General features: G+C 43.5%; 1 protein-coding gene across 3 annotated transcripts in view; it reads right to left on the bottom strand.

Annotated features, from left to right (window-relative positions):
- NECAB2 (N-terminal EF-hand calcium binding protein 2) overlaps window positions 1-15653 on the bottom strand; it is a 52911-nt gene that overhangs the window by 36946 nt on the left and 312 nt on the right. For all 3 annotated transcript variants that reach the window (XM_072636170.1, XM_072636171.1, XM_072636172.1), the window contains exon 2: window positions 12561-12585. In XM_072636170.1, the coding sequence (XP_072492271.1) occupies window positions 12561-12585 (25 nt within the window). The remainder of the gene's footprint in view (window positions 1-12560; window positions 12586-15653) is intronic.

The following is a 15653-nucleotide window of genomic DNA, read 5'->3' as shown; positions in this document are numbered from 1 at the left end:
GAGAACATTACACAACCACAGTTATGATGACTGATTTTGATAGACTTAGCCCTGCTCAGCAATGCAAGGACCTAAAACATTTCCAAAGGACACATGATGCAAAATGTCATCCACCTCTAGAGAAAGAGTTGGAACACAGAATGAAGAAGACTCTTTTTTCTTTTGCTTTGTTTTTCTCATGGTTTCTCCCATTTGTTTTAATTCTTCTATGCAACATGACTAATGTGAAAATGAGTTTAATAGGAATATATGTGTAGAGCCCATATAAGATTGCAGGCACTCTTGGGGGAGGGAAAAGGGAGAGAAAATTTAAAACTTATGGAAGTAATTGCTGAAAACTGAAAACAAATAAATAAATTTGGGGGAAAAAATCTTGTCTTAGATTTTTCTCCTGTTACCTCAGGGTCCATGGGTCTTTTCTATTCCACTTGCAGCTAAAATCTCTATATGTTATAATCCACACTTTCCTCTCTGACCCAATTAGAATATGGATTCAGTTAGTCAATAAACATTTATTAAGCACCTACAATGTACCAAGTCCCATGCTAACTCCTTGAGCTCAAAGTGCTTTGCATACAGTAAGTGCTAAATAAATGCATTTTCATTTATTCTATAGCCAATCAACATCAGGTCCTATCTCAACATGATTCATATTTATTTCTTCATCTCTGATTCCATGGCCATCATCCCCCAGTATTTACCACCTGCTTGGATTATTGTAAATAGCTGTCTCCCAGTATTTACCACCTCCACTGTCTTCCACTCCAGTCTATCCACTAGACTACCACCAACAACATCTCTGTTACAAAGAGATCCAACCATGTCACTTCTTTGCTCTAAGGTCTTTGGTGGCTCCTTATTTACCTCCAGGATAAAGTTTAAACTCCATAACCTCCTATTCAAGGTCCCCATAATCTAGTGCCATTCTATTTCTCTAACCATCTCTATCATCCAAACTCTGCTCTTAAATTGGCATCGCTCAGTATCCCCCAGATGTCTTCTGTGTTCTTAAGTCCCAATGTCTTTGCTTAAATTGGTCCTCATGCCTGGAATCTCTCTCATCCTCTTCACCGGTTGAACTCATAATCAACTTTTAAAGCCCATTTCATGCACCATCTCCTCCAGAAAGCTTTCCTTTAATAATGTATCTTCCCTCTAAACCCAACATGACACTTTTTTCTGCACCTCACTAATGCATTTATCACATTATGTTATGTATTATACTTACCTGTGTTAGTGTCTTCTAGACTATAAAATCTTGGAGGGCAAGGACCAGGGTCTTAACTAAACCCCAGCACAGTGTTCTGCACATAGTAGGAGCTTAATAAATGTCTGTTCTACTTCACATTCCTGGTATGAAAGCTGAGTCTGTTACAGATAACGATGGGGGAGGGGTCTTTTCGTGTGTCTTCAGAAGTTAACTTCTACTGTCCTGAGCTATTCCAGGACACTAGTTAGGCTTTGGACTTGAAGAAAGGAGATGTTTACCCTTCAAAGCACTCTGGTGGGCTCATTTCCTCCCCACAAGTGTTCTGCCCACATCTTCCCCAGGATAAGGGAAGAGGGTCAGGAAAAGAGAATATGAGCATGAGTGAGGGGAAGGGAAGGACGGAGGAACCATGACCTGGGGTCTGTGTCTCATCTTGCATCTCTTTCTCCTCCTTTTTTATCATATCTCTGCTCTGGTGTCTCAGTCCAGTGATCAGAGATAACATAAAGAACCAAAATGGAGAGGGTAGACCCAAGAGCATTTATCCCCAGGGACAAGCCAGAAGCCCAGTGAATCCACATCTAATTAGGGAGAAAAGTCACCGAGTCAATGAAATGGCTTGAATTGGACCATGGAGCTGGCATCCTTACATAGTCAGCTCCAAGTATACGTGTATTCAAGTGTGTCAGAACTAACGAAGTGAGACCGGTGCCTTCACTAACAAGCTGAGGCTGGCAGCTTCACTAACAAGTGAGGGCTGGCGGCACTTTCTGGGGCATGACCTTTCAAATGCCAAACTCCTTAATTTAAAACACACACACACACATACACATGGACACACACACACACACACAGACACAGATACACAGACACACACACACACACTTTTGTGTCTCACATGTCTGTACTGTGGAGAAGCATGGGTAATATTGCTCCTTGTCTCTGACTGGCTCCAGTTCCTCTTGGGTGGCCAAGCCTCTCATCTCTCTGCCTCCACCACTCCCCCAACTGGCCCTCTTCCCTTTATCTCACAGCACTACCCCTCCCCCCACCCCATCCCCCAAACCACCATTTGAACCTCACTCTATTTTGTTCCCTTTCTATTAGAGAAGGAAAATGAGAGAAATGATTATTAATAACCAATTATGGGGAAGAGCCAGGTTTTTTCCATCTCCTACTTATTCAAAGCCCAGTCTTTGCAGGACATTACTGACCTCTGCCAAAAATTCACCCCACCTAGACTATTATCTAAGGTGAATTCTGCCCAAGGTGAATTCCTGCTCAGTGTGTTTCACTCAGGCAAGTTTGGGTGGAGGGTAGAGGTAGGTCCTTTGTCTGGATTGCCCAAGGCTTGGGGTGGTCTGGGTGTACAGATAGTCTCGTCCAAGAGTGACATCATGTTACTCTCTCAGCCCCTCCTTGGAATGAGCTCACTTCTCATTATAATATTCATTTTCTCATTAATCATTAAGCAATTAGGGTTGATTGCCACTCTTAAGAAAACCCACTCTTCCAAGGGTATAGAAACTGGGAGCTCACCACCATGAGGGTCTTTGGTATTCACCTTTGACCTCTTTTTTTGTAAAATGCTAGCATTATTAATACAATAATCACCCAGAAACTAGGCCTCTTGAATTTTTTAAACACCACAAAAGTGTGTAAGCATTTATAAAGCACCTACTATATTCCAGGTACTGTATTAAGTGGTTTTGTTTGTTTGCTTTTTACAAATATTATCTCATTTGAAACTGAGCTCCACAAATCTGCCATTGGAACCAGGGCAAGTACTTTGCCCTCTCAGACCCTCAGTTTCTCTATTTGGAAAATAGGATGGTTGGACTAGACAGATAATCTCTAAGGCGTCTTCTTGCTCCAAATGTTCTGATTGCTCTAAGCGGACATGTCTAAAACCAAACGTATCAATTGTCTAACGCCACAAAATAAAGTCTACTCTGTGACATTTCAATTTCCATCAATGACATGTACAATTACTTTCTCTGCCAACGAGGCCAGAAAGCCTGATTTGTCTTAGTCTTTTCCCTTCTTCCTCATTCCCAACATTCCAAAAGTCCCTAAGATCTTATAACAACTAATAATTTTGTACCCACCCTTTTCTGCTCTAGTTAGGCCTTTATCTCTTCACATTTAAACTGCTGGAGTGCCCACCTAAATGGCCGTCCTGACTACAGACACTCTCTCTCTAAATCAGAACATGCCATGAATCTTTGAAATACATAGCATTAAACACGCCACTCTCTTCCTCAAGAACCTCTAATGGGCCCAATTGCTCACTAGATCTAAAAGTACAAACTCCCTAGACCTTGTGCATCTGACCTCAAACAGCCTCCGCAGCTGAGGCTCCCAAAGCTCCCTGGGTGAATCTCTATCTAGTCTGGGCTGGTCTCTTTCCTATCTCCATCCTCCACCTGTCTGCTCTCCTGCTCCCTGTACCATTCCAAGTACCTATCCTGTCTAACTCTCCCTGTATTGTCTAATATATCTGTTATCCTAGATCCACCTTAAGCCTACCTACTTTCAGAAGGTGACACTGTGAATAGAGTGCTGGTCCTGATGTCAGGAAAACTCATTTTTCTGAGTTCAAATCTAGCCTCAGGAACTTACTAGCTGTGTGACCTTGGGCAAGTCACTTTGCCCTCTTTGCCTTAGTCTCCTCATCTGTAAAATGAGCTGGAGAAGGTAATGGCAAACTACTGTAGTATCTTGCTAAGAAAAGACCCCCAAATAGTGTCCTGGAGAGTTGGACATGACTAAACATCTATACTTTGGGAAGCATTCCCTGACTATTCCAGACCACAGAGATCTACACCTTCCTGAACTTTACCAACACTTAGATAAGGATCAGGCATGTTGAGCTTTGGATACATACACCACAATGTCACTGTTTCCTGTGTTAGTCTTGTCTACATCCAGATCTAGACAACAAGCTCCCACAGAGCAGAATTTGTGGGGGATTTCAAGCTATTCTAGGGAGAAAAGAAGAATTAAAAAAGAGACAGGCCCAGTGGCTGGAGGAGAGGGGACAGACAGAAGGCAAAACCACCCAGCTCTCACTTTGCTTCTGTTTTCTTTGCAAAGGCGAATGCTGTTTGGACTGGAAAGGGCAGAACATAAATGAGTAACAAGGAAGCACCTAGTCACCCTTGATGAATTCAAGTCAACACAGCCAGACAAGCTGCATCCCAAGATACTGAAAAATGAATTTTTCAGGACCGAATGCGATTGTTGAGTCACTGACATTTGAAAGATCTTAGGAAACCAGAAAGGTGCCACGAGACTGGAGAAGAAAATATTTTGCCACCATTTTCAAAAAAGGGAAACAGAGTTTGCAACAAGAAACCAACTCAATTCAATTCAATAAATATTTTCTAAGTGCCGACTATGTGAGAGGCACTGTATTACTGTACAGGGGATTGGGGATACAAAGACAGAATGAAAGATGCTCTCTGCCCTCAAATAGCCCCCATTCTCCTGAAGAAGATTGGGCATTTACAGAGATAAGGACTTCATTGATGAACTTTGATAGACTGAGCTCTTTTCAGCAATATGATGATCTAAGATAATTCCAGAAGATTCATGATAGAAAATTCTAATCACATCCAGAGAAAGAACTATAGAGTCTGAATGCAGACAGATGCATACTGTTCTCTATTTTTTTTCTTACTTGTGGTTTTTCCCTTTTGTTCTGATTCTTCTTTTACAACATGACTAATGTGGAAATATGTTTAATATGATTGTACATATATAGCCTATATCAGATTGTTTGCCATCTTGGGGAAGGTGGGAGAAAAAAAATTTGGAATTCAAAATCTTGTAATATAAGTCAATATTGGAAACTCATTAAATGTAATTGGAAAAAATATTATTAAAGGGGAAAAAATAAAAATTTTAAAAAAGGATGTCATCAAGCTTGAATTTGATTCTTGGGGGAAAAATAAAATGTATTATTAAATGGATTGTTGGTGAACATCTACAAAGGAAGCTGGGATCGCCATTGTCAGACTAAATCATTCCTCTTCTGACATGGTTACTAGATGGCTAGATTAGGAGAATGCTATGGGCCTGCTTTCCCTAGATATAAGCAAAGCATGTGATAGTCTTTTATGTTGTTCTTGTAGAAAAGATGGAGAGATTGTGGGTCAGATGACAGAGGTTAGGCGGATTTGGAAATGGTCAAGTGACTGGATACAAAGAGAAGCTATTAATTATTCAGTGCCAACTTGGAAGGTGGCCTTCAGCAGAATGGGCCCTCGGCACTGTGCTGTTTAATATTTTTATTAATGAGTTGGATAAAGCAGTAGATGGCATGCCGATCCAATCTGGAAGTAGCAGGGAGCTAGAGAGGATGGCTTACAAGCAGGATATTGGAACCCAAAAAAGGCTGCTATACTGGGGCAAATTTAAGCAGCTGAAATTTAATAGGGATAAGTGCAAAATCTTACATTTGTTTTGAAAAAAGAATCAGGTGTATGAGTGCAAATTCAGGAAACATGACTAAAAAGCAGTTTGTGTGGAAAATATCTGGGGGAGGGAGGGGTTCCAGTAGATTGCAAGCTCAAAATAAGTCAACCAACCCCCATTAGGTGATTATTATATGCCAGGCTCTATGATAAATGCTGGGATGTAAAGTCAAAAAGAAAGACAGTCCCTGTCCTTAAGGAGCTCCTCTTCTAATGAGGAAAGCCAACACATTAAAATGAGCTAAAAGTAGGGGGAGTGGTGGGAGAAGGTACCCACCCTTGGTATGGTGGAGAGAGAAGTCCAGAGAATCAGAAGTAGAGCTTGGAAAACGAAAAGGAGTTGAGCGAACATGGTTGGCCACTGCACTTTCCTCAAAAAACGGAGGTTTAGGGAGGAATTGAACGGGTACCTGGCATGGAGAGATCTGGGAGAGAACAGTGCTGTGGCATGGTGGAGAATGGAATATGGAGAGTCTGGAGTGGCACTCAGAGAGGGATGACACTGGTAGGTGGTGGGATGGGGACAATGGAATCATGAGGTAGAACATAGATGGGAATCTGAAGAGGAGACCTCCTTCCCCACCATTGTGCCAAAAAGGAGCTCTGGCTTGGGTGGGCAGATAGAATAGGTTTCATCAGAGGATGAAGAAAAGAAAGCAAAGAGGTGAAGGAAAAGGAAGAGATGTTGATCGTAGGCTGAATTATGACAGTTACAGTGTCCAGGATGCTAGTGCTAGGAAGCCTAGTCTGTGTGTTTATCATGTTGCATCTCTTGCCAGAGCCCTGGTCAGATCAACTCTGGATTAGGATGGATTAGTTCTTCCCTTCAAATCGTAGGGAAGAAATTGATAAACTAGAGAACATCAAAAGGAGGATAAATGAGGATGGTAAAGGGACTTGGGATTATGCCACAGGTGAGCTGACTAAAAGAAGTAGGTAGTGCAGTGGATAGAGTGCCAGCTCGAAATCAGGAAGACCTGAGTTCAAAACTGGCCTCAGGCACTTACTAGTGTGTAACCCTAGGCAAATCATTTAACTCATTTTGCCTCAGTTTTCTCATCTGTCAAATGAGTCAGAAGAAGGAAATGGCAAACCTCTCCAGTATATTTGTCAATAAAACCCCAAATGGGGTCACGAAGATTCAGACACAACTGAATAACAACAAAGAGAAGACTTGGGGGATGTGGAGAGCTATTTTCAAGTGTCCTGTCAAAGGGGAGTCTGAATTATTCTGCTTGGTCCCAGAAGGTTACAAAGAGGAAGATTTCTGGAGGATTTTTGGGAGTACTTGGCCAAGAAATATTTATATATCCCTTTAAGGTGTGCAGAATCCTTTACGTGTGTTAGTTCAATTGACCCCCACAACAGCTCTGAGAGGGAGGTACCATTATTAATACTTCATTTTATAGAGGACGAGGAAACTGAGACAGAAAAGTGAAGGAACTAGCCAAGGTCACATGGCTAGTCAGTGTCTGAGGCAGGACTCAAACTTGGGTCTTCCTGACTTCAAGTCCTCTGTTCTGTCTACTATGCTGCCTAGACTCAGTCACTCAGGATGAGAGGGCATGAATGGGTTATGATCGTCATTGTTTCAGTTTTTCACACACATTGATAAACTCACAGATTTAAGGGACGGAGTAAAGAAAAACTTCCTAACAAGCAGAGCTGTCCAAAAGTGGAATGGGGAAGACAGTGAATTTTCCTTCATTTGGAAGTCTCAAAGCAAAAGCTAACTGATTTATCTGTCAGGTACAGAGTAGGAGTCAACAGAAACTTGAGGGCCAATTGACTAGCAAAACATAAACATTTGTGATTAGTCTTTAAAACTTTTTAAGGATTCTTATGCGATGGGATGATAGACTGGATATGTTGGAATATCTATGTCAGGGTGTAGTGGAGAGGCCACCAGACTTGCAATCAGAATCCCCGAATGATTCCTGGATCTGATTCTCTTTTGATCTGGGGTAAGTTATTTCTCTTCTCTGGGTTTCTGTTTCCCATACTGTAAAATGAGGAGTCCAGATATTTATAGCAGCATTTTTCTTTTGTAGTAGCCAAGAAGTGGAAACAAAGTTGATGCCCCTCAACTGGAGGTTGGTGAAACAAGCTGTGGTACATGAATATGATGGAACATTACTGAGTAGTAAGAAATGATGAGTGATGAAAATAGAGAAGGGGAATGTAAAGTCAGCACTGTCAGGAAAACAATTCCCATGATGACTACATGATGGAAATGGAAGAAAAACAAAATAAGGAAACCAGAATATTCTGCGATGATGACCAAGTTCTGCCTCTTGAGATATGAGAAGGTACATGCCCCTTCTCCCTGCTTCTTTGCAGAAATGAGGGACTATGAGTGTAGAACACTGCATATATATTATGTTAGACTTTTTTGATATATTGATTAGTTACAATGAGCTGTGTTTTTTTCTCTTTTTTATTTCTCGGTATAAGAGATGAGAGATGGAGAAGGGAGAGATGCATGGGAAAATACAGGTGATGTAAAAACAAAAGATATCAATAAAATTTATTTAAAATGGGGGGTGGGGTAGAGAAATAGCTTGGACAAGATAACTAAGGTTTCTTCTGTCTATAGACAATGACATATATGCCCTGAAATTCAGAGACTGGCTGGGGAAAGTACCATAGTAATAGGTGGCATAGATTTAACCCTCCCACAATAGCTGTACCTGGGTACTACAGAAAATGAAGCAGTCAAGTCTGAGGAAAGAAAGCAGCCCCTGCCCCCAGGCTCAAGAAATCAGTTGGGAGAGTATCTCTCATCAAAAGGTCTGCTCAGCCATCTTCTCTCTTCTCCCCACTGTCCTTCCTCTCTGCCTTCTTTGTCTAATGAGCCCATTAAATTCCTGAGAAATCATAGCCTGTGACCCAGTGTTCCTGAGCTTTCTAATGAGGAGGAAGAAACACAATGAAAATGAAATACTGGTCTGTGTTTGGGAAAGCGATGAACAGTCTCTCATGTGTAGTCACACACTGGTGGTCAAAAATAGCTTTAGGGACCATAAGAAAAGGACTTGCTGCTTCAACAAACATGTCTCCTTTTGGTCCTCCAGACTTTCCCAAAGTTTTTCTCAATCTGACTTTGCCTTTTCTTTAGCTCCACAGTAAAATGAGGACTAGATTTTGAAATCTAAAGACCTGAGTTCAAATCTTGGTCATTCTCCATTTGTGTGACTTGGGGAAAGTCATTTTGTGTCTCTGGTCCTCAGTTTCCTCAGTTGTAAAATGAGGAGTTGGACTAGAAGACCTCTAATGTGCCTTCTTGATTTAAATCTACAGTCCTATGACCCTTTCTTTTTTCCCTTTTCATATCCCTTCTTCCCTTTCTCCTACCCCCTTCACCTCACTCAGATCAGTTCAACCAGAATTTACTAAGATGCTACTATGTGTCAGGGATCTCACTGAACCTTGGAGAGAAAGAAATAAAAAATATAGTACCTGCCCTCACATAACTAGGTGGAGCAATGACTTGAGTGCTGGACTTGGAGTCAGGAGGAACTCAGTTCAAATCATGCCTCTGATGTTCATTAAATGTGTAATCCTGGGCAAGTCACATAAATTTCTGCCTGCCTCATTTTATCACATCTCTGAAATGGGAGTAACACTCACCTCACAAGGTTGTGAAGATCAAATGAGATGACATTACTCTTTGTAAACTTTCAAGTGCTATACAAATGCTTACCAACATCATCTTCATCATCATCACCACCACCACCACCAACTTCATTACCACCATTACCCTCACCCTCACTACCATCATCTTCATCATCCCCCCATCATCATCTTCATCACCATCATCATCACAACCATCACCATCACCATTATCATCCTCCTCCTCTTCCTCATCTACATCATCATCATCATCACCACCACCATCATCTTCTTCATCACTATCATCATCCCCACCACCACCATCATCTTCATCACCATCATCATCGTCACTACCACCACCATTATCTTCATTCTCTAGTGAAATCTTTGCTATTTGCCCACCCAAGCCAGAGCTCCTTCTTGGCACAATGGTGGAGAGGAGATCTTCTTCTCTTCAGATTCCCACCTAGGTCCTACCTCATGATCCCATTGTCCCCATCCCACCACCCACCAGTGTTCACTCCTTCATCCTTCTCTGGACTCCATTCCTGCCTTTCTGCACTTCTTTCTCCCCCATACCACAAGAGCCTTCTCACCTTGGAAGACCACTCCATGCCTGACACCCTTTCCTTTGACCGATCAATTCCTCCCTGAACTCCATTTTAGGGAAAATGCCAAAGCCAACCATGTTTACTCCTTTCTTCTGGCTCCTGACTCTCTAGACTTTTTTCTCCACCATGCCCCAACTCAATCCATCAATCAACACTTACGCAGGGTAACTTCCCCTTCCCTCCTCACCCCTTTTCAGCTCCCTTTTATGTTATCTTCCCTCATTAGAATGTAAATTCCTTTGAGGAAGAGACCCCCTTTCTTTCTCACCTTTCTTTGTATCCCAACACTTAGCATAACACCTACAGAGAGCAATCACTTAATGGATGCTTGGCTGAGTTGTTGATTTGTCTAGGAAGTTAGTGGGTTAGGAAGAGGCAAGAGGCACCCATTCTGGAGTCCCTTAAGAAACCTATGGGGTATTAAGTACAAAGCTACACATTTATAACTCTGGTTGATTGGAGGAGATTCTAATCTTTGGGCTAGAGAGGGCAATGCATAGGCAACCAGGGAAAAATGGGATTATTAGCCCCACGGATTTTACAGCTGTGGCCCAGAGAGATGGAGTTAGTTTCTCAAAATTACACAGCAACTTGTTGGTTGAACTGGGACACAACCCAGACCTTCACATTCCCAGTGTTCTTTTCCCTATATCACACTGCTTCTGGTTGTCATCTAATAGTCGTATGTGTGTGTACGCATGTGTGTGTGTGTGTGTGTGTGTGTGTGTGTGTGTGAATTCTCTCCCCAACCAAAAATGTAATAGACTTGAGAACAGAGACAATGTTTTGGTCTGGGTTTGATTGTTGGGTCTGGCACAGTTGTAGGAAGACGTCTCTTTCCCTCCAGATTCCTATTCCATGCCAGTAAGTGCCAGTACAGCCCTTGATTCTAAAGTCAAGCCAGAAGGTCTACAGGAAACCAGAGGTAGGGAAAGTGGGTGGTGTGGGAAGAGATGGGGGGAAGATGGAAGGGAGGAGGGAAAGTGGGAGGGGAAGTGTTCCCAAGGGGAGAAAAGGCTGTTAAAAGAGGGAGTGAAGGAATCTCCCTTTTACCAATATTCCCTTCTTTATAATGAGGGATGAAAAGACCCAGTAATACTTGGCTGATGGTATTTGCCTGGTAATTTATTTCTCTACTGTTTTCATTCTTGAGAAACCAGGGTGGGATGGGGAGGAGGGGGTAAGGATGCTCTCAAAAGCTGCTCCCACTCTTATCCTAGATACCCATTTTGGGGGATGGGCTTTACTGCACTTTATTTTTCACAAATGATGACTTTGCCCTTCTATACCCCTGCCCCCACCAGCCCAAGGCTCAGTGGGGAGCTTGTGGGTTCGAGGCATTCTTGCCAACCACCCACTGTCCCCATGCCCCCCAAAGAGAACTCCAATTCCAGCTTCAGTTCAAGCCTAGGGCTTTATCTCCCCCTCCTACTTCATGCTCAGTGGGACTGAGGCTGGGAACAGCTCAGCTCCTACAAGAGGGTGGGAGTGGGGGAGGTGGGGCTAAGGGGCCCAGATACTTTAACGACCTGTAATTTCATCAGTGTGGGTGCTCTCCACTGTGACATTAATCACAACCTCTTCAAGTCATAGGAGCATAGATTTAGAGCTGGAAAGGCCTTTAGAGGCCACTAAATGGAGTCCTTTCATTTTACTGAGGTTCAGACAGATAAAGTCATATGCTTAGGGTCACACAGGCAAGAAAAAGTGGCTTCCATTGAGATTTGAAACTTGGTCTTCCTGATCCCAAGCCCAGTGTCCAGAGTTGTTGTGGTCAAAAAACATTAATCTCCCAAAGGCCAATATGGTAATTAGCTTTCTCTGAGCCTAACTAGGTTAGCCCTCTGACTAGAAACACAACTGTTGTCTGGAATAGTCCCAGAGTTATAATCTTCCCAACTTGGAACAACCTGATGGCATTTATACTCTGCTGGCATGGTCTTTGACAGGCCAGGTTACTCTCAACACCAGATGTCATATGAGAAGAGTGCAGGACTTTGGTAGAAGAAGGATAAAGTCAGGGAGAATAAAAGGCCAAATCAAATCCCAGCCCCATGAGGCCCACACATCTGGTGCAGTCCATCCCTCAGTCAGGCCATGCAGAGAGTCTCCAATGTGCTGTCACTCACCCAGTGTTGTTTTCATGTCTCCCTCATCCTTCCCTTTCATGCACCCCCATGGTTCACTGAGTTGTCCAAACCTCCCCCTGCTAAATTCTAATCTCACTGGCTCAGCCCCAGTCCCCAGTAGGGCTCTTCCCCTCATGAAGTCACAGGTGGAACATGGGAACCTACAGTAGGTCAGCAAGGAGGGGATATGCCTGACCCATCCTGGGCTTTGTTGATCCCATCTTAGAGAGAGAGGGGCAATGTTCTAGGTTCAGAGACTCTAGAGTAGGGGTCTTTAACTGTATTTTTTTTTTGGTATCTTGGACCCTCTTTACCCATCTGGGAAGCCTATGGACCCCCTTTCAGAATCATGTTTTCAAATGCATAAAATAAAATGTGTAGGATTACAAAGGAAGCCAGTTATATTGAAATATAGTTATCAAAATATTTTAAAAATAAGTTCACAGACCATTGGTTAAGGACCCCTGAACTAGGCTCTCTTCCCCTCTTCCTATGCTGAGCTTTGCCAAGGAGTACTCACCATTCTTGTCAGCCCGGCGGAAAATCTGCAAAGAGAGGAGAGAGAGTCTAGGTTAATTTTGAGGAAGAAGGAAAATACTCCCATTTCCCTGCTCTCAGGGCCTGTTCCCCAGCCCCTTTTACCCATCTGAATGGTCAAGGAAATAAGTTGGATTGAAGTAATCTCAGAAACTTATATATTAATATACACATGGAGTCACACTCACCTATGGATGTGGCCACAGCCATTCATACATACATGCAGAGTCACAGTCACAATCACAGATACACAATTAACATATAGTCACACACACATATATCCCCTTATATAAATAAGGTCAGCCCCAGACAAAACTGTGAAGTGGTCAATCTTCTCAGCTCCTCTCCTATTCTTCCTCAAACCAATTTTCTCTATTTTAATTAAAAAGAGAATCCTGGAAGAAATCCCAAGGAATAAGTATCAAAGGTGGATTTTCAGACACCCACCTGTGGAAGGTAGGTAGGGGAATTATTTTAGTTGTGGTATCCCCTTTGACTCAAACTACAGAAAGGATTTTCTATTGTGCCTATGCATGAGGGCATCCCTGTGCTCTGCCTTATCTGTACGGCCTGTGTTCCACGCTTGGAGACACACACACACACACACACACACACACACACACACACACACACACATACACACAAACGGATCATAGAATTTTGAGCTAGAAGGAATTTATAGAGTTATATAAGCACACACAGCCACACACACCCTCACATTCAAGTGTCCAAAGGATGGATTCTCCTCTGGGTACCAGAGGACATGAGGCAGAAATTTCAGGAGCCCCCAGTTCTCCCAGGGACCAGGTCAGACTTTGGGGAGGCCATTTCAACAAGATGTAAGCCAGCAAGTTGGGGGAGGGGGTCTCTAGTTTACACAAAGTGTTTTAAGGTTTGCAAAGCATTTTTCAGACATTGTTTCACCTGATCCTCACAACCATCCCATGAGGTAGGTGCTAGTATTATTATCATCCCCATTTTGCAGAGGAAGAAACTGAGGCAGATAGAGCAGAAGTGACATAGATAATAAGCACCTGGGTTAGGATTTGAACTCGTCTTCCTGACTGCAGATCTGGTGCTCTATCACCTAGCAGCAATTAAGCTGCCCTTAGTAGTGGGGCATCCTGAGAAGATTGTTTTGGGGGTAAGAGTCAGTGAGTCAGTCCACTATCCTTTATTAAGCCCCTACTATGTGCTGTTAGAAGGAGGGTCAGAGCTATTTTTTTCTTTTTCTCCCTCTCTAAAACCTGGGTTGAATAAAGCCTTCCCTGACCCAGTTGAGCAAATAGTTTCTCTGGTTCCAAGTACTAAACATCAGAATGACCCAATTCTAATTATTCCTCTTCTGGCACTTGGTGATAAGTGGGGCTGAGGGTAGAATAACTAGGGTCCCAAATTTCTGTGCATTGGGGATCACTTTGATTTCGATGTCAGATATTTAGAAGCAGTGAAGGTGCTGGCATACACCAAGCAGTCTTTTGAGAATAGGCAAAAGACTGGAGACTCAGATACATAGGACCTACTATCTCTGTGACTGGGTGAGCTGCCAGTGGGGTCCTCCCATAGGACCTGGGAGAGTCTAGAAGAGAAACAAAGGCCACACAATGATGAACCAGGGTTCAAAGGGTGGGGGGAAGGGCTGGCGGAATGATACAATAGAAAGACCCTGCATTCTAATCCCAGCTCTAATACTTGTGTGATATTGGCAAATAATTTCCCTGCTGAGAACCTCAGTTTCCTCATCAGAGATATTAATACTTGCTCTAACTGACAGAGTTGTGGGAAAACACTCTCTAAATGTTAAAGAAATGTGAGTTATTACTACTACTACCACCACCACCACCACCTAGATCTTCAAGTGACAAATTGTCTAAGAGCAACATAGTGGGATCTGTGTATTTTCCTCCCATGATTTTCTGCCTGGATGGTTTTTGCCCTTAGATTCCTCATTCCTTGAGTAGTCTCTTGTTACCAGATTGAAAATCATTTGCTATCCGTCGATATCTGATTTCTGAGGAGGGGGTTAGGGTAAGAGATAAAGGATAAGAGCCCGTCCCCTTTCTAATATGTAAGGAAACAGAAGCGTAGTCTGATTCAAGTAGAATCTTAGAGACTAGAATCCCATAAGTCATCCAATCCAAACTCTTTTTATAAATGCAGGGTCTTGCAGGGTCCGGTCAACTAGGGGATACTCAGAACTTCTCCTCCATGACTCTGAAAGGAAATTCGGAAGTGACCCTTAAAAGGTGAGGAAGTTCTGAGTTCGATCTTTCTCATAGAAACATCTCATCCCTTCCTCCTCCCCAAACAGATGCACACTTTCTGTACACATACATCCACCACTGCTGGGAAGAAAGAGCGTGAGTCTGAGCCCCATTTAGTTGGGAAGGAAAGGGGACCCCAGAAATCTACCCCCTCGACCCCGCCCCGTAACCATCAAGTCTACACTGAATGAACCAAACCACCTGGACTCAGCATTCCCCAATCACCCCCTTAAACGCGACCCCATCTAAACAGATCCCCAAAGCTGGGGCTGTAGAGGGGAGGTGTTCAAGGTGCGGAACCAGGTCCTAGGAGAAGAAGGGAGACTGGGGGTGGGGGGTCAGAGAGTCCTACTAGGAGGAGGAACTCTGGAGAGGGACTGGGCTAGGGAGAGTATTGAGGAAAGCGGCAGGATTTAGGGAAGGGACTGTCCCAGTGAGGATGTCTGGGTGCAGGGAAGGGCTGCAGATTCAGAGAAGTCTAGGACTGGGGAAACGCTCGGGGCTCTGTCTTGGGAGAGGAGGAGAGGGTGGTGGTGGGATGGGGGTGGAGAGGCAGGAAAATGGGATGGGGTGGGAAATGAGGATCCCTCGGGATGCGAAAGGGAGCAGGATCTGATTTACGGAGAAAAGGGAGGGGAGAGAGTCCCTGGGAGAAGGAGAAGCTTTCATGGGGATCCCTAAGGATGGGAGACCGGGAAGCAGGGGGCTAGGGATGGCTGAGAAGGGGGAACTAAGATCGTGCGGAGATCAGAGATGCTGAGACCGTAGGGGAGACAGTGTAGGGATGGGGAGAGGTGGAGGAGAGGAAGAAA

This window comes from Notamacropus eugenii, chromosome 1, assembly GCF_028372415.1.
Source record: "Notamacropus eugenii isolate mMacEug1 chromosome 1, mMacEug1.pri_v2, whole genome shotgun sequence".
In the NCBI taxonomy this organism is placed as follows: Eukaryota; Metazoa; Chordata; class Mammalia; order Diprotodontia; family Macropodidae; genus Notamacropus; species Notamacropus eugenii.
Note: the sequence above shows the minus strand (reverse complement) of the source record. Positions and strands in the feature narration are given on the sequence as shown.